The sequence below is a fragment of the Pipistrellus hanaki genome (assembly GCF_964339955.1).
Source record: "Pipistrellus hanaki genome assembly, chromosome: 6".
Taxonomy (NCBI): Eukaryota; Metazoa; Chordata; class Mammalia; order Chiroptera; family Vespertilionidae; genus Pipistrellus; species Pipistrellus hanaki.
This window is the reverse complement of record NC_140508.1, coordinates 13175524-13194644: the sequence shown is the minus strand read 5'-3', so window position 1 is coordinate 13194644 and position 19121 is coordinate 13175524. Positions and strand designations below refer to the sequence as shown.

At 57.5% G+C, this 19121-nt stretch overlaps 1 protein-coding gene across 1 annotated transcript; it reads right to left on the bottom strand.

Annotated features, from left to right (window-relative positions):
• Nucleotides 1-1746: 1746 nt before the first annotated feature.
• KCNG1 (potassium voltage-gated channel modifier subfamily G member 1) lies at nt 1747-18451 on the bottom strand. Its single transcript, XM_084889077.1, has 3 exons — nt 18211-18451; nt 7983-8782; nt 1747-3164 (listed from the first exon to the last, which is right to left on the bottom strand). Exons 2-3 carry the CDS (start codon nt 8754-8756, stop codon nt 2394-2396), a joined length of 1545 nt encoding a protein of 514 aa, XP_084745203.1. The 5' UTR covers nt 8757-8782; nt 18211-18451; the 3' UTR covers nt 1747-2393.
• Nucleotides 18452-19121: the final 670 nt, after the last annotated feature.

The window sequence follows — 19121 nt, the reverse complement described above, 5'->3', positions numbered from 1 at the left end:
CAGCACCAGCTTCGTCAGAATCTGTGCAAGATGCCAGGGCCTGTGGGCCTCAGCGCCCCCAGCTCCTCCCTGCACTGCCAGCTTCAGCCTCTGTCCTCAGGGGGAGGTTGGGGGGAGGGAGGGGAGGGAAGGGAGGGTTTGAGAGGGTGTCTCCTCCTGTGCTTGTCCCAGCACCTCCTCCACCCCAAACGGTATTTGCTTCCCATCCCCTTGACTTTTAAAGGGCTCCATTTTTATGCCTCTTTCGGTGTCACGTTCTACTTAGCATTTTCAGCCGTTCCTGTCTCTCACTGCCGCTTCGGAGGGGAAAAAAAGGTCATTTCATAAATCTAACGTGTTATTGCCACGACGGCAGTGCCGATCGCTCTGACACTCCCCGGGCTGGGAAGGTAGAGCTAATTAGTCGGAAAACTCACTTTTCAGGCGTGAGTCATGGAAGCAGGTGTCAGGGGAGCCTTTAACAAGGCCCTCGAGTCTCGAGTGATATTTCCACTCCGCATCACTGCCTGCGTATTGTGATAGTGCACAGGGAGGCCCCTCTCCAGCCCGCAGTGGGAGGGCGGGGGGTGCTCGGAGGCCCAGCATCCAATGTTAGAAACAGACGCCTTTCCACTTCCTGGCCCTCTTTCTGCTTCCCTTCATTTTTCATTCATTCATTCATTCAACAAGTATTGATTGAGCACCTACTAGGTGCCAGGCCCTGTGCTGGGTGCTGGGGGTGAGCCATGTGGCCGAGTCTCTGCCAGCATAGCCTCCGCCTGCTGGAAACGGACCATACGTGAGTGGCAGAGAAACTGACCGGGCAGTTTCAGAGCTTTCTCAGTGGGTGAGATCAAGCAGGTTGGGAGGGAGATGGTGGTGGCGGAGGTGCTGGCGTGGACTCTGTGGAGATGTGGCCAGGGAGGTGGTGGGAAGGAGCCAGCCATGCAGTGCTCTATGGGAAGGGCAGTCCCTGCAGAGGGACCACACGTGTGAAGGCTCTGAGATGGCCATGGGCTAGGCTCATGAGCAGAACAAAGGCCTGTGTGGCTGGGTGGAGTGAGCGACATAGAGGTGGGAGCTGGAGCTGGAGCTGGAGCTGGGGAGGAGGGCGAGGCCCAGGGCATGCAGGGCATCTGTGTTTACTCCCGACCTGACGGACAGCCCGGCGGAGTTAGCAGGGCAGCCAGCGGTCGGGTTTGCGTTGGAGCATGCGTTGTGCTGCTGGCCCAGGGAGGGGCTGTGGGCCGGGATGAAGTGACGCTGCCGGACCCATGGGGGTGGAGACAGGCTGTGACTGTCTGGCACCGAGGGATGAGGGGCTCTGACCCCTGAGAGCTGAGTTAGCCGGGTGGGATGGCCTGGGGTTCCCTCTACTGTGGGTCACCCACAGTCAATGAGGTCAGAAGGTGCTCCCTGCGGCAGGTGCTCTGTGGGTCTTTGGGGGACGTGGGAGTCCTTTGGGAGCTTCAGACTATGCGTCTCAGACTGTTCAGAGAACCCCTTCCCCACACCCCTGAAGCATCAACCCCACTCTCAGCTTCGATTTAGACATAGTTTAAAGTATTTTCCAAATTTTAAATAAATGTGGAACAGAATGAAAAGCACAGCCTCTTTTTTTAAAAGATAAAACGAAGCGATTTCACCTTTGTAGTGAGCAATGCTGACAGGCCTCTTGGGGTGCACTGAACCGTGAAGGGTACCTTGGGGGAAAAGTTTGAGAATATGGGCCTAAGGGTGCAAAATAGGAGAAAAAGGGATGGGCGAGGAGGAAAAAGGGAGCCAAAGAGATACAAGAGAGAGGGAATTCCGTATTTACCAACAAATTTCCCAAAGCCTTCCTTCCCCTCCAGCCCCACTGGGGCCCCCCTGGCCCCAAGGGACCCAGGGAGACAGGCCTGTTACTTCCGGTCCCCACACCGGCGGGTTCTGCTGGGCGACACTCTCCTTTCTTAAGAGAACCCAGGGGAGGCGGGCTTCCTTTTCACTGGTTTTCTTTAATGGCACGTGACCCACAGGGCAGACAGACATGCGGCTGCGGCCGTTGGTACGTGTTCTCTAGGCACACCCGGGAAGCAGGTCTTGGCTGGGCATGCTATGTACATGGTGGAAAGAACAAGCACCTCCTCACGGAGGGACCCAGGCTTGAGGGCGGGGTCAGGGGGGACGGTCACGCTGTGTGCTGGGACCAGCTGGGCTGGCCGAGGAGGGCAGGGACCCTTCTGGGATGCTGTGGACACCCTCCCAGGGGCGTGCACGGGGTCAGTCCTAGGCCAGGGCCACGTTTGGAACCGGCATGAGCCTTACGAGGCGTCTGCAGTGATGGCGATAGCGTCAAGCCGCAGGCAGGGCTGGGGGTGACCTGGCGGTGGTGGCGGCGGTGGCGGTGGCGGTCTCAGTCTCGGTCTCTAGGCTCAGTTCTTGTCTCTGGTGTCGGAGGAGGCACTTCCAAACAGGATGTCGCTGTCCTGGGACATGCCGCTCAGCTGCGACTTGGTCTTGATGAGGAACTGGGTCCTCCGGAACATCACCCGCTCCTGCTCCTGCTTGAGCTCCAGGTAGGAGCGGGAGAAGGTGTGGAAGATGGAGGTCACGGGGAAGGCCATGAGGAGGATGCCGCTGAGGATGCTGCTGAGCGCCACCACCTGGCCCGGCGTGCTCCTGGGTACCATGTCCCCGTAGCCCACCGTCGTCATGGTGATGACGGCCCACCAGTAGCAGGCAGGGATGCTGGTGAACTCGGGGCTGTCGGCCATCTCGTTCTCGATGACGTAGAGCAGCGGGGCGAAGAGGGCGATGGCCACGCAGAGGAAGAGCAGCAGGAGGCCGAACTCGCGGGTGCAGCGGCGGGCGGTGAGGCCCAGCGTCTGCAGCCCCAGCGAGTGGCGGGCCAGGCGCATCACGTACAGAATGCGCAGCGCCCGCAGCACCCGCAGCACCAGCCCCACCTTGTCCAGGTAGCTGTTGCCGGTGCCCGGCTTGCGGCGGCCGGAGGCGGCCCCGTCCACCAGCAGGGTGATGTAGTAGGGCAGGATGGCCACCAGGTCGATGAGGGTCAGCGGGCTCCGCAGGAAGGCGAACTTGCTGGGCGCCTGGATGAACCGCAGCAGGAACTCGAGGGAGAACCAGCCCACACACACGGACTCCACGATGAAGACGTTGTGGCACATCTGGGAGCACTGGCCCTGGGCGAGAGGGGAGAAGCCCGGGAGAGTCAGCGGTCCCCCCGGGAGGAGCACGAAGCTCTGCCCTGGGCAGGGAGCTGTGCTACCCGGGTGAAAGGAAGCCTGGGCACAGCCGGCCCACCTGCCCGCCCGCCTGTGTCACATGGCCCTGGGGCCTCTAGCTAGTGATGCTCACCCCTGGGTGACCACTAGGGCTTGAGGTGTCATCTTGATGCTGACCACTGCGTTCTCTCTCTCTCTCTCTCTCTCTCTCTCTCTCTCTCTCTCTCTCTCTCTCTCTGTCTGTCTCTTGCCCAGACCTCACCCCTGACCTTCGAACCCAGATGGCTGGGCTGCCTCCCTGATGTCACCTCTGGGTGTTTGAGGGGAGTCACAAACTCATGTCCCAAACAAGCTCCTGACTTTCTTAAACATTTATTTTTGTGGAGGTATAATTAACATGTCAGTGTAAGGTGTCCATATGCTGATGGGTGCATCTGTACATCGCAACACGGTTACTGCATAGACCTCTATCATGTCACATAATTGTCATTTTTTGTGTGTGTGGTAAGAACAATTATGTTCTAGTTTCATTGCAGAGCTGTACACTTGAACCCTGTATAATGTATTAATGAACGTCACCCCAGTAAGTTCAGTAAAGATTAAAAAATATCCAGTTCCTTTGGGCTCCTGATCTCACCAGCCCGCCTGCCCCTCCCCCGATGAGCAAACAGTGTCTCTGCCTTTCCCATTTGCTCAGGACAAGAGCCTGAGCCCTGTGCTGACACCTCCCATGCAGTCCTCAGGAAACCCCGTCGGCTCTTTAGTTAAAATGATTCCAGAATCAAATCACTTCTCACAGCCCCAACACTGGTCTAGCCACCACCCTCTCTCACCCGGGCAGGGCGGGCACCCCCTGCCTGCTCCCTCGCCTACAATCCACATAGCACACACGGCCAGAGGGACCCCGAGCATGAGTCAGATCCCGGCCCTCCTTGGTCAGCACCCTTTCATGACTCAGAGGGACAGAGCAAGCCTCCCAGGACACACGTGGCAGCTGCCACCTCTCCAGCCTCCTCGCCCTTGCCCACCTGCTCACCTGCTCCCGCCTCGTGGGTCTCCTCGCTGCCCCTCCAGCAGCCCAGGCTCACCCCCAGCCCGGCCTTGACTCTCCCCAGCAGGATTCCTCTTCCCCAGACACCCACACGGCTCTGCCCTCCTGCACCCAGCTCTTCGCTTCAATCTCACCTTCCCAGGGAGGCCTTGGTGACCCCTTGTTTAAAAATCCCCCTCTCCCTTTGTCCTATAGCGGATTCCCCTCATCCCACTCTATTTATTCATAGCACTTACCATCTTTTATATGCTTTTAAGTACTTATTTATCATGGTTATTGTCTGTCTCTGCCCCTCCTTCCTGTCCTGGCAAACTGTAATCCCAATAATGGGGCAGTCTGTTGATTTGAAAAGGCCTGGTGTGCGGCAGGTGAGCAGCTCACATGTGTTACCGGACGGACGTAAGGGCACTGGCCTGGCGTTCAGACAGAGGGGGCAACTCAAGGCCAGGCGGGCAAAGGAAGTGGGGGAGCTGAGACACTTGGGGTGGAGGCTGCCCGAGAGCATGGCAAACACTCCCGTGCCCCCCACTCCCCCTTGATCGCTGCCCTGAATCACTAATTCAGGCTTGAGACAGCCTCAGACGGAAAGGCTGGAAGCTATGAGTTTTCTGTGAAATCTCCGGGATGGGAACTGTTGCGATAAGTCAGCACAAAGAAAACACCCAATCGGCCTCTCGCGCACACCCGAGTGCTGCCCTTGGCAGGCGGGCTGCCAGCGGCTCTCTGTGGAATAGAACTGGGTGGTGGTGACCTCCCGTTCAAAGGGGCCTTTGGCAGAGAGGCAGGCACTGATGGCTGCGGCCTGGGGCGGCCTGCCGTCCCTGGGCACAGCTGGGTTCATAGTTCTCTCTCTAGAAACACGTCAGAGGCTGGAGAGATGAACTCACCCAGGGGGGCTCTGAGGTCTCAGACTTCTTGTTCTCACACGTGTGCTCACAGGGGTGTCCCTGTCCTCCCTCTACTGGCCTAGATGTTCCTTGAGGCTGGAAGACGTGCTCTGGTCCCTGGGTCTCCCTGTGGTGCCTGAATCCTCAGACAGACAAATGGGTGCTCGAGGGGGAACCGAGGCAGTGCACCCCACTGCTCCCCAAATGAAGTCAGAGAATAGTGCTGTCACTGAGTCATGAGAAAGGCTAAGAACTACTTTTTATTTACTCATTTGTTAAAAAATATATTTTATTGATTTTTTTACAGAGAGGAAGGGAGAGGGATAGTTAGAAACATCCATGATAGAGAAACATCAATCAGCTGCCTCCTGCACGCCCCCTACTGGGGATGTGCCAGCAACCAAGGTACATGCCCTTGACCGGAATCGAACCCGTGGCCCTTCAGTCCACAGGCTGACACTCTATCCACGGAGCCACACCGGCTAGGGCAAGAACTACTTTTTAAAAAGCAAGTTTCAGAAGTTGAATAAAACTGGCTTTATTAGCATTTTCTTGATGAAATCAGGGCCACATACATTGGAGCTGAAACAAAATCTATGCTAATCTAAGTACACGTACTTCCAGAAAGGTCTCAGATGATGATCGTTCTCTCTGTCTTTTTTTTTTTTTTTTTTTTTTTTGTAGGTGAGGAGCCTGAGGCACAGAGAGGTTAAGTAACTTGCCTACAGATGCACAACCAGAGTGGAGGAAATCAGGTTTAAATTTAGGCTGTCTGGCTCCAGTCCCGCCCTCTTCGTCAGCACCCCTTATGCCTATCAATAGTTAATTTTACTGGGTGATGCTGTGGTTGCAACACTTGTTTTTAAAATTCAACAAAGACAGCCCTGGCCGGTGCGGCTCAGTCGGTTGGGTGGCATCCTGCACACTGAAAGGCTGTCAGGACACCTGCCTGGGCTGTGGGCTAGATTCCCGGTGAGGGTGGGGGGGGGGGTGCAGGAGGCAGCTGATTGATGTTTAACACGCACATCGATGTTTCTCTCTCTCTCTCTCTCTCCTTGGTTACACTTCTTTCTCTAGGGAATAAAAAACTAATAAAATTCAAAATATAAAAAAGTGCCAGATATCCTCTGCAGGTTATAAATGCAAAAGTATTGCTACGTCTTCCATACTGCGTGCATGTGGAAAACCTCACGTGGTGAGCAGGTCCAGTTCTCCGTCAGGGGACACAGCCAGTGCTCAGTGAATGCTGGCTGGCATGCTATTTGGATTCAGTTCATCCTGCCAAACTTACCTCTCCAAGGCCTATACAATTCACACCTGCCCAAACCTTTCTGTCTGTCTTGAAATTTGCTCCATGTGTGTGGAAGGGGTCCCGACTCAAAGGCCGAGGGTCTCACACAGAAGGAGGCTGAACCGGGGAGCAGACGTCCCCAGGGACCCAGCTCCCCCCGAGAGCGAGAGCGGCTGTGTGGGATGGCAGACCAGCAGGCTCCACCACATGGATTTTTAATAGGAGCGGGGAGTTTGACTTTTTAAATGAAAAATACCTTTCTTTTAAATGTTGGAGCCCTAGTCAGTTTGGCTCAGTGGATAGAGCGCCGGCCTGTGGACTGAAGGGTCCCGGGTTCGATTCCAGTCAAAGGCACATGCCTAGGTTGTGGGTTCGATCCCTAGTGCGGGGTGTGCAGGAGGCAGCCGATCAGTGATTCTCTCTCATCCTTGATGTTTCTCTCTCTCCCTTCCTTTCCCTTCCTCTTCAAAATCAATAAAAAATATATCTTAAAAATAAATAAACGTTGGGGACCAAGTCAACATTTTGGGGAGTGCAGCCATAACCCACCTTTGTGGGCTGTATCAGGACTCAGGCTCCAGGTGGAACCCACAGTTCCACATTTAAGAACACGGACTCGGTCAGACCTGGGTCTGGGCCAGCGACTCGGCCTCAGTGCTCTCATCTGTCACGTGGCTGGGAGAACACTGCCCAGGGGTACGGGATGCCGGAGGAGCCTCTGTCAGATGGGACGCAGGCAGGGCTGGTTTCCTGGCTCCCCTGCTGAGCGGTGGCCCTGAGAATGGAGCACTCCCCGTGCGCCAGCTTATGGAGCAAACCCTTCCCATGCACTCACTCATTTCACACAAAGACATGCTCACTGTGTGCAGACACGTGCCCACACGCCATCCCCACCACAGAAATTACATTTCTGGGGTATTTTTATACAGGGGAATTGGGAAGGTCGAGAAAGGACTTAAGTGGGTAAAATAAATGTCCATGATGTGTCGTGTGCTTTAGGCCAAGCACATCGTAAATCATGCCATCCATTTATTCACTCACTCATTCATTCATTCATTCAATACAGGGGTCTTCAAACTACGGCCCGCGGGCCACATGCGGCCCGCAGAGGAGTCTGATCCGGCCCGCCAGGTTTTTTGGGCAGTGAGCGCAGCCGAGGTGTTACAGTAGGAATTAGTAGTTCATATAGTCCGGCCCTCCAGCTCTCTGAGGGACCGTGATCTGGCCCCCACTTTAAAATGTTTGAGGACCCCTGAGGGCTGGAGTGCCTTGTGGTGCTGGACACTGCTGCAAGACACTGGGGCACAGGGCACAGAGCAGGACAGGTATGGAGCTCATACTGGAATGAGGAGGTGGATGATATAATGTCAGGAGGGAGGGAGGATGGTCCTCAGCCAGTGCAGTCAGGGAGGGCCTCCTGGAGGAGGTGACACGGTGAGAGCTGTGGCCTTCCGAGAGGAGGTGGCCTAGCAGACAGCTTTGTCTCCCGTCCTGAGTGACCACCCCCCAGGCCGCGAGTCTCCCCGCCTACCGCTGTGGGCTCTTACCTGCTCCTCCTCCTCCCTCAGGCTGGGCAAGGTGCTGATGGAGAGGTTGACAGCGGTGATGGTGACGAAGAGCACGGACAGGCAGGCGAACACCTTGCCCGGCAGCCCCGAGTGCGGCCTCTCCACCATGTCCCGCAGCCTCCGCATGCAGCGGCCCCGGCGGCCGTCCCCCTCCGCCAGGCCCTCGCTGTCCTGGCTGCCACTGTCCAGCGCGTCCTCCTCGTCCTCCCGCTCCACCATCTCGGCGAACTCCTCCATCTTCTGCAGGTAGCGGCGCTTGCAGCAGCCGTCCAGGTGGTCCTCGGCGATGCCCCAGTACAGCAGCTCCTCCTGGAAGGACAGGGCGCACATCTCCCGCAGCAGCCGCAGCTTGCCCGCCCGCAGGAAGGTCAGGATGGTGCCGAAGGCCCCGGGGTTGCGGTCGAAGAAGAACTCGTTGCAGGTGACGTCGTAGTCGTCGCACACGTTGAGGATGTCGTCAAAGTTGGTGCAGGCCTTGAGCTGGCCCAGCCGCGTCATCGGGAACTCCTCCAGCGTGGTCCAGGGCAGCGAGTACTTGATGCCGCCCACGTTGATGATGATCCGCCGGCGGCGGTCCCCGGGCAGGCCGCCCAGACGGGGCTCATCCTGAGGCCGCAGCCGCTGGGCCCGGCGGTAGAAGACGCCCTTGAGGGACTGGCTCTGCGGGAAGAAGGCCGGGTGGGAGGAGGCGTCGGAGGTGCAGCTCAGGGCGCTGTAGTCGTAATCGGAATTGTCTCCTGGTAAGAGGGTCATTTTGAGTCTTCACATCCCTCTCCGGCCTGGGGGAAGAAGAGAAGAGAGGAGAGCCCCTCAGTGACCCCCGAGTCCCAGCTGACAATGCTGATCCTGCAGATTATTTGCTGCTGTGGACTGAATTGTGTCCACCAAATTCACAGGGAAAAGCCCTAACCCCAGTGGGACCATATTCGAGGTGGGGCCTTGGGGCAGTGATTAGGTGTAGATGAGGCCATGTGGGTGGGGCCCTCATGACGGGATTAGTGCCCTTTTAAGGAGAGGAAAAGATACCAGAGCCTTGACCCTCCACCCTGTGAGTGCCCGGTAAGGGGGCACCATCTACAAGCCAGGAAGACAGTCCTCATCAGAACCCCACCAGGCTGGCGGCCTGGTCTCGGACTTCACCTCCCCTCCTCACCCGGAACTCTGAGTAATACATGTCTTGTTTGTGAGCCACCCAGTTCAGGTATTTGGTTATAGCAGCCCCAGCGGACGAAAACATTCACTTAAGAGTGAAAATAGCAGCAGCATCCTTCAGCATCCCCTGAGTGTCACCGTTCCTCCACACCCGCCTCATTTATGTAAGTATGCTGATGCCGCTGTGTGCCAGGCGCTGCTGCAGGCACTGCGGATTCACAGCCACACACAGAATCAGACAGGGCCCCCAGCCCGCGGAGCTGGCATCCCACGGGACTGCCAGGCAAGCTCTGTACTATTATTTACTTAAAACTCCATTGTACATTAGCCCCACTTTATTTTTCTTTCTATTTATTAAGCTTGCAAAGGCAGTTCAGTTTGGACCAGTGGTTCTCAACGAGGGCCAATTTCTCCCCCAGAGGGCATGTGGCAATGTCTGGAGGCATTTTTGATAGTCATGTCTGGTGGATGCGACTGGCATAGTCGATGGGGGCCAGAGATGCTTCTAAAATTCCTACAGTGCACAGGCCAGGCCCCACAACAGGGAATTATCTGGTCCCTAAGGCCCGCAGCGCCAAGGAGGAAAGGCACTGGTGTGGTGGTTCTGAGCACAGACTCTGCAACCTCATGGCCCGGGCAGGTTACTCAACCTTCATGTGTTTTAATGTCCTCATCTGTGAAATGGGTACAGACATAGGACCTACTTCATAGAGTTGTCAAGACGATTCAATGAAGAGTACTTCACACAGTGCCTGGCACATAGTAGGCATGCGATGATTATTATTACTGTTTGTGTTTATCTTGGAGGGATGTTGCTCTCATGAATGGGAAAAGTCTATCATTTGCCACCAGTAAGAGGTAATGTCCAAAGAAATGCTCAGTTATGACCACAGCACCACGTTCGTTCACGAACTGGCAAATGTCCTCCTGAGGATACAGCTGTGAACAGAGACGGGCACGCCTGCTCCTCCAGGAAGCCTTCTTGGCTTTGCCAGCTAAATCGAGCTCACTCTATCCTCCCCGCTTCTTCCCCTCCCCCCCACCCGCTTCAAGGTGCATTTATCTCCACTGCACTTATGACCCATTAAAAAAAAAATTATTGATTTTTTTACAGAGAGGAAGGGAGAGGGATAGAGAGCCAGAAACGTCAATGAGAGAGAAACATCGACCAGCCGCCTCCTGCACACCCCCCACCGGAGATGTGCCCGCAACCAAAGTACATGCCCTTGACTGGAATCAAACCCGGGACCTTTCATTCCGCAGACCGACGCTCTACCACTGAGCCAAACCGGTTTCGGCCTTATCACCCATTTTTAGAAGTATCTGTGCACAAGCCTGGCTTCTTTATTAGACTCCCTGCTCCCTGGGGGGAGAACTGTACTTGACTCATCTCTTAATCTCTGTGCCCAGCAGCCTCGGAGCTCGGAGACGTGTTTGCCAAATGAGTACATTTCCTGATGGAGAGGCCGGCATGGTGAGGGCACTTCTGAGAAACTGAGGTCAAAGTGTCAGCTTATGTAGACTCCTTCCCTTCCAGCCCTCCACGCTAGAATGAGACTGCTTATTCATCCTAGCTCCTGGGCCGAATTTGGTTCACAAATATTTTTCCTGGCTTGGAGAAGATTCTGAAAGATGAGAAATTTTAGGTAAAAATTCATATTCTTGGTTTCTCTTGAAACCCAGACTATCTGGCAACATTCGGCCCAAATTCCAGCTGAGAGATGACCGTCCCCTTCACGCAGGGCATGCGCGCTGCCCTCCCTCACAGTCCCCGCCTTTCCCTGTGGCGTTCCTAACACCCTCTACGTCCTGGCCCCTGTAGGCCTTTGAGTTTGAGATCCTCAAGTCATAGCAACAGAGTCTCCAGAATTAAGCCAATCTATAGAAAAGTAGTGAGTGTAATTGCTTTATAAAAGCACCATCCCTCCCCCAAACCCAGTCCCCACGGAAGCCTGTGGTACCATCAAATCCATCAATGCCACATGGAAACTCATTTCCAGTACCTGAGAGTCAAACTGTACCCTGGACACGTGTACACACACACACACACCTGTCCAGATGAGAAACAGTGCTCACTAGGAGCTGGGGTGGGGGTGGGGTTCCACACTGGAGAGGACCCCCACCCCCCTTTCCTATCAGGAATCCTTCTACAAAAGCGATGATTTCGTCACTCCTTTACCTTTGGGAATAGCTAGTGTCACAGATGGGGTTTGGGAAAACTGGGGTGTACCTGTGCTGGAAATAAAGATGATCTGATTTTAGAGCATTGAGAACGCTTTTAACCTGACCTAAAATTGGAGTCCATCTCCTCAGGCAAAGCTGCCATAATCCTTCCCCCTGCCCCCCCCCCCCCCCCCCCCCGCCCCCGAGTGACAGGTGCCCCCTTTGGGCACGTCACACCGGCACCATCGCCTTCAGCTCTGCGGCTGTATCTGCCACCGAAGACTAGAGGAACACGACACTCCGTTTGGCGAGAATGATGATGATGGAGGCCGAGGAACATTCCTCCGGCCCTGCAGGCCCCGGAGGGCTCTGTGAAGCCCACACGGCTGTCACCCCCTCTGCTCTTGAGGAATTTCCTCTCCCCACCCTCAGCGTCTCTCCAGCAGGAAGCTCCCCAGGGCGTGCTGCCGCCTTTCCCTCTCACCCCAGGGTCTGCTGTGAGTGAGAGCCTCAGCGTCCTGCGTGGAAAGTGAAGCTGTCCCAGCAGACGGATCCGGATGGCGAAGAGGGAGAAGCACACTTTGTTCCTGCCGTTCCCACTCGGAGGGCCAGACCTGGCATTTGCTAGCTGCGGGACCGGCACATGTATCCAGTGCGATGGGCGTGGGGGGACGGTTCCACGTGCTCCAGACTCTACAGTCCCCAGTGAAGGTCATGAATCAAACAGGCTGTGAAGTCCTGCTTCTGAAAGTAATGCCACTTCTCACAAAAAAACACAAAACCGGTCTTTTACAATTTCTCTGCGGTGTTGGGTCTGTCACTTCAAGAGCATGATGGACGATAGTGATTTTACCTCTGAGGGTCGATGGAGTCCAGCTTGAGGGACACCTTGCTGACCACCCCAAGCTGGGGAAGCAGAAGAGCCCACTGGCTCTGAAATTGGAGACCTGGGTTCAAGGCCAGTCACAGTGACTCTGGGCAAGACATGTCTTTGCTCTGAGACTCAGTTTCCTCATCTGTAGAATGGGGATATGAATAGCTCCAGCCTCCTTGAGTTGTGGTGAAGACAAATGCAAATGACACAGGGACATGATTGCCCCAAAGCCGGACATGCAGTGGACAACTGCCGTATTATTATAAGGTGTCTGTCATCCCTCCTTCCACCAGCCAAGGGTGACTCCTTCCTCAACCTGATCCAGTGGGATTTGAACCCAGCATTTTCTGTGCCTTGGACAATAGGGATGCAGAAGAGACCACCGGCTCTGAAATCCAGAGATTGGGTTCAAGGCTAGTCACTGTGACACGTTGCTGGGGGGATGTGGTCTGGTGCTGCCTCGGGGAAAGCCGCCAGGGATGCGGAGGGAAACGAAGGATGCTGCTGCCTTCTGACCCAGGAATCCCACTGTGGGTAGATCTCCCAGGTCTGGGTTTTCTGGGGTCTTGGCAGACATTGCTTGTAATAAATTATTTGCACTTAGATCCTTGACTCAGGATCTACTTCTGGGGAATCAGATGTAAGAGAGGAACAATGTCCAAGAATGTGCATCCCATGTTGCGGGTCGTGCTAAGAGGTCCCCTCGTGCCCATCGGGGTGGGGCTGGGGGGGGGGTGGATAAGGGAGTCGTGGTAGATGCAGATGGTGGACCCCTGTAGACGGCACAGGAATTGGAAGAAACACATTAGATGTAGATTTAGCAACACATTTAGGTCTTAGAAACATGGTGCCGAGTGGAAAAAGAAACAGAAGTTTATAGCACTATGCTATTTATGTAAATGAGCACATACACTATTACATATTTTACAAAGACTCATGTACATGTCGGGATTTCTATACCAACCACGAGGAGGGTGCCTGGAGGGAGGGAAAGGGGGACAAGGATGGGGAATGGGGATTGCAGTGAAGGGCCAGTAAGTAATACGGCCCAGCCCAGGCCCGGGCCGAAGAGAGAAGTAGACAGAGTGTGGTTAACACAACTCTGGGCTTTAATCCAGGGAAAAATAAAGAAAAAGAAAAAGAAAATGGAAGCATTAGAGCAACCGAGCCACCGGGTTCCGACTGGCCCTGGTGCTCAGGGGAGATGCAGACTTGCCAGCTTTGCCCAGGCCTTCCCCAGGTGCTGGAGGGGAGGCCCGGGGGTGGGCATTTGGGCAGGTTCCCTTAAGTCTCACCGACGCTCAGGAGAGAGAGAGAGAGAAAATGCCATGAACGCCTAGAGATCCGCCAGGGGCTGGGGGTGCAGGAGCTGCTCTCAGCTTTGGAGGGGAGTCCCTGGCCTATTCTCTCAATGACCTTGGGGTTCTGGAAGGCTCTGTGGGCCCCATATTTGGGGAGACTCACTAGGGAAACGGATACCCTCTGGTTTGAGAGAAAACACTGCATTGGGAACGGCTCGATCAACTCCCCCGCGTGAGCCAGCAGAGCCACGGACACTGCCTTCTCTGTAAGCGCCCCGGTCCTCCTGGGAGAGGATGTTCACCTGCAATGGCTGAGGGCTGCGTCCACGTTTCCGAAGACAAATGAGAGTCCAAACCGTAAGCAGCTCTGAGTGGCAGCCCCCCCATGAGGCCACTAGGCAGCGAGGGTCTGACTCGGGGGAGAATGACAGCTTGGTGGGGGTAGGAGCCGGAGGGGACTCCGCCCTTCCATCCTATGCTCATGCTTAGGACAGAGCTCTCTGTCCCTCTTCTAAGCGGGAGGGGGGCTGCAGACAGACAGACAGAGTGCATGCTAAACAGTCAGTACTATAACAGCAGCAACCTCAGCCTCCCTCGATCCCACGCAAAGTGCCAGGCACGGTGCAAGAGCCTTAGTTCCGAGAGCCACGTCCTTCCCTAAGAGGCAGGTGTTACCATTAACTCCCCCATTTCGCAGATGAGGAAACTGAGGCTTTGAGAAGTGGAAACTCAGGACCCTGACAATACGTGATGAAGCCAAAATCAGGCCAAGTCTGTGGGACTCCAAACCGAATCTCTTTCTCTCTGCATGTCCCTGCCTCCCGGAGGTGTTCTGGGTGCGAGGCAGAGGTCCTTTCCCACGGGGTGCATGTCTCCACCACCTGGGCCTCTCAGCTCTGTTTTCTTCAGACAAACTTCCGATGGCCATTGGGGAGGCGGAGAAGCGGTGGCTGCTCGTGGCCGGGAGAAACATCTTTGATCCCATTGCGCATCTGCACAGGAGCAGAGGGAGGAATCGACAAAATGCCTGCGTCTGTCAGGTCCCGAGTTGCCATTCTGGCTCCTGGGCAGAAGCTCTCCGGTGGCACCAGGCGGGCATGAGGGTGGGGTCTCTGGCTCACAGTCCGTCACTGAGGAGCCTCGCCCCCACGGTGGGCGGAATAATGGTCCCCCAAAGATGTACACCTCCTCCTCCCGGGAACCTGGGGCTGCGCTACCTCACATGTCAAGAGATGCTGCTGCTGCGATTCAATGCAGGATCTGAGATGGGGAGAAGATCAGATGGCTTGGATCGCCTGTGGGCCCTGTGTCATCACTGGGGTCTTTATAAGACGGAGGGGGGAGGGGCTGAGCCAGAATGTGATGACGGAAGCAGCGGTTGGAGGGATGTGGGGCCAGGGGCCAAGGATGCAGGAAGCTTCTAGAAGCTGGAAAAGGCAAAGAAATGGATTCTCCCCAGAAGGAGCGCAGCCCTGCCAACCCCTTGGTGTTCGCCCAGAGACCCGAGTGGAACGTCTGATCTCCAAACACGGGAGTAAAGTAAATCCGTGAGGCTGTAAGCCATGAAACGGGTGGTTATACAGAATGTGACAGTAATGAACTGACACAGCCTCCGGGGCAACGTCTTAAAAGGAGCGCATTTCTCCCCTGAGCTCCCGAGGCTCCTTCTCACACCACACGTCTCAGCCCGAGTCCTTCCCTCCTTCCAAGCAGGTGTTCGGGGACCCACTGCTCTCCCATGCTGCCCTTCCCCTGCCAGCACGGCTTCCTCGGCCAGGGTCAGGGCTCCTGGCTGGGATGACTCAGTCTTGGGTGATGCTGCATTAATCTCCAATTAAAACGTTAATCAAAATGGATCCAGCCAGGAGCCAGGCCCAGGTCCTGGCGTGACGAATCTCCGAGAGACAAGGTACCCACGGGGAGAGTCTTTCCGAGCTGCTTGCCGTCCGTCCTCATCATAACACCACCGGGCTGGACCTCCGTCCGGCGTCTTTTGAGCTGGGGCCCAAGTTCCTAAGGGGGGGGGGGGACGGGTATATTTTCTGGGAGCTGGGCTCTTTCCTCCACCCCCCATCTACCCCCACATGAGTAAATGTGCCAGAGTCACCTGCCCCCTCGCCCCCCACACCCAGTAAAAGAGACAGAGGCAGCCTCTAGTGCCGCCTCACTCAGCGGCTGCAAAATACCACCAAATGCACATTTGCCTTCCACCGGGAGGTGTTTCGGGGTGCGAGCCAGGAGGTCCTTTTTCTATCTGTCTCCTTGCAGGGTGAAATATGGGAACACAGGCATAAGCAAAGGAGCAGGCGTGGGGGAGCCGTGGGGACCTTGGGCCAGCGGGAAGGAGCCACCTGCTAAACGAACCCCTCAGCTCTTCTTCCTCAGTGAGGGTGATGGCTGCAGTCTCTGGGCTGAGCCAGGGTGGGAGGTGAGGAAGGGAGGAGGGACAGAGTGGAGGTGCCTGCCTGCCTGCCTGCCTGGGAGGCGTGAGGCACGGGCGGGTGTGAGGCCCCCAAGAGCTGGGGAAAACCCGAGGCACCGCTCAGATCCTATCTGTAGCACTTTCACTCCATGTTCCGATTTTGTTAATCAAACGCAGCCGGCTCTATAATAAAAATGGCCAACAGTGATTGAGTGCTTGCTGCCTGACTTTCTTGCCTCTCCCTTCCTGCTAATTCTATTTGGAGTGGCTCTTCCAGCCGCCATTTCCCACTCAGGGACTCCATTTCTGGGTTTAGTGAGTCAACCCAGACCTCTGTATCTTTCGACAACAGGGCATGCTGACTCTTCATCACGTATAAGAAAAGGGGAGAGGAGAAAGGCTGGCCCAGTCAAGACACCCCACAGGGGTCCAGAGGGTTAATCCCTTGGATCTCAGGACACAGGTCTCTGTTCTTCTCTCCCCAGGGGCAACGCCTCACCTCTTGCCAGAGCAGCAGTGTGTCTGGTGCAGAGAACTCAAGGTGGCAGTGGGACCCCAGGCGGCTGCAGGGCAGCCTGCGTTCTCGAGCCTCCAGGCAGGGGTCAAGGCTCTCATGGTTCCCCGTGGGTTTGGAGTGTGTCCCACCACAGACATCTGTCTGCTGGAGAGGGCTGGGCTCGGGAATGGCCGCTGAGGGCCATTCCCAGGGGCCATCCTGCCCATGTCTCAGACACCTGCCCCCCTCAGGAGGTCCTCTGCAGAGCTCCAGGGAAGAGGGCATAGGGGTCAAGCTGTGGGAAGACAGCCTGAGAAGTCCAGCGCCTGACCATGCGCCCCTCCCCTGGCCCAGCACCGGGGCTGGTCGCCCCCAGGGCCCAGCTTTCCTCGGGGAGGCTGCCCATAGTGACTCTGACTGCAGGAACGTGTGTGGGTATCACACACCCAGTGACAAACCTCTGCTCAGATGCACAGAGGCAGGAGCTGCCCCCTCCCCCTCCCCAAGTGCAATGAATCATTCCTGCTCCCTCCTCTCACTCCCCCTGAACTTATCTCAAGGTGTCAGCAAAGGGGGGTGGGGGGTGTCTCTGCGTCTGTCTCATCCACCTGGGTGACTTAGGTGCCGGCACCCTGCAAGTGCGTAAGAAGAGCAAGTGTTTAAGAAAATGCCCGCTGAGTGGACCGCTAACGCGTGGACCTCATGGGTGGGAGCCTGCCTTCATCCGTAATGTTAGATCAGTGCTTCTCAACCCTTCTCCCACTCCCACCTCCCCCGAGGCGCCTCTCACAGACCTTTCCTTCTGCCCCAGAACCTGCTCCCTTCTGCCCTGGAGAATGGACACACTAGATGGCCACAGAAGGGCCTGTCCGGTGACTTTCTGTCCTACACACACACACACACACACACACACACACACACACACACGGGCTGCTGAGACAGCCACCCCACAGGCTGGGGTCTCTTCAAGGGAGGGCTGGCTCTCAATTCTCTTTAAGCTGCCAGCTGCCCTCCGCCCTATCCGGTCCCCACCCCATTCTTCTCCTCCCATGTTCTTCCCCCAGCAGGGGCCTCCGTAACTTTGTCAAATGAATGAAATAATAGGTGTTAGGCTCTTGGCATGGTGAGCTGAGCACGTGCAGTAGGTGCTCAGACAACCTTTGACCAAACCACCACGAAGGAGGGAATGAACTTTTCTCCTTTCCTCTCTAACTCCAAAAGCCCAATCCATCCAGGCTGAGCCCTCCTGAGTTAGGGGGACCCTGAGGCTGAGGCGGTGACCACCCACCTTATCAATCAGATGCTGGAACTCCAGGCGAAGGGTTGTCTGGGAACCCCCAGCGCAGAGCACACAGTAGGCACTCAGTAGAGACTTGCTGAGTCAATCAATGACTCAACGAAGCCCACTGGTGGAGAGCCCCATTCTCTGCGTCCATCTCCCCAATACTCCATCCTCCCAGGATCCGCAAGGCGGGGAGACACCTCCGCTTCCGTCTCCGCTAGGATGCAGCCCCCCGCACCCACCCCTTCCCCCAAGTCACCGCCGAGAGAAGGTCCCGCACTCCGCACCCCGGTGACCACCTCGGGGCAAACACCCGCTGGCCGCGCACGGTGACCGGCGAGCGTGCTCCCCGCCCCGCCCGCAGGTGCACCTGGATCCCCGCCGCCCGGTCACGCTCCTCGGCAGGTTTTGGGGTCGGCGCCGAGGCGCCCCGATCGGTCCCCGAGCCCGAGTCTGCAGGCGCGGGGGTCGGCGGGGACTCGGGGCGCCGGGCGAGGCTGCGGCGCAAAGTTCCCACCTCGAGTTGCCGTCGCGGCGTCCCCGCCTCGGAGTGGAGTTGCCGGGCCGCGGCTCCGTCCCCGGGGGTCCCCGGCGAGAGCCCCGGCGGCGCGGGGCCGGCGGCCTCCGGGACTCCCCGCCGCCTCCCGGAGCCGCAGGCAGGCTCGGGCTCCCGGGCCGGCTCCGCTCCCCACTCGGACCCAGGGCCGCGCGCTCTGCCTCGCGGTCCCCGCCGGGCTCCGTGTGCGCCGGGAGCACCGCGCGGCGGCCGCCGGGGGAGGAGGGAGGGAGCGGGCGGGAGGCGGGCCGGAGGGAGGGACCGAGCGCGGGGCTGGCGGGCGGAGGGCGGCGGAGGGCGGCGGCGGGAGCGCGGCGCCGTCCCTCCCCGCAGCCCGGCTGAGGCCGCACACCGGCGCCCGGGATGGACGGCGCCCACCGGTCCCTCCCGAGCCCGGCCCGGCCCGGCCCGGCCCGGCCGCCCCGCGCAGCGCCCCCCGCCCCCTGCCCTCCCGCGCGGGCCGCCCGCGTGCTTCCCGCGCTCCCAGGCTGCCGGCGCTCCGGCCTCGGGGTCTCTTGTGCCTTCCCGGCGGGCGTGGGGCGCCTCTGGCCCGGACCCCTCGCCACCGCTCAGGTCTCCACGGGCACATGGAGTCCCCGCGCGCCACCGCCCCGGCCCCCCGGCCCCCCCCGCCCCCGCGCGCCACCGCCCCGGGCCCCCAGCTCCTGGGGCCGCTCTCGCCTGCCCGTGCTTCTCCCTGGGGTCCCGGCGCACCACTGCCTGGGGCCCCTCGTGCCACTGCGGGCGGCTTGTCTGTCCACTTCTTATCACTTTTCTAGGGACAGCATGTGCCAGGCGCAGTGCCTTCCCCTCGAGGGCCGGGTCCGCCTGTGCCACCTCGCAGAGTCTGCGTGGCCCAGCGGTCCACGGGT

Bases quoted from the DNA above. Each gene is read 5' to 3' on its own strand.
- KCNG1 (XM_084889077.1), bottom strand. From the start codon at position 8,756: ATGACCCTCTTACCAGGAGACAATTCCGATTACGACTACAGCGCCCTG. The intron at 3,165-7,982 runs GTAAGAGCCCAC...CCTCTCGCCCAG, and splicing joins TGAGGGAGGAGGAGGAGCAG to GGCCAGTGCTCCCAGATGTG.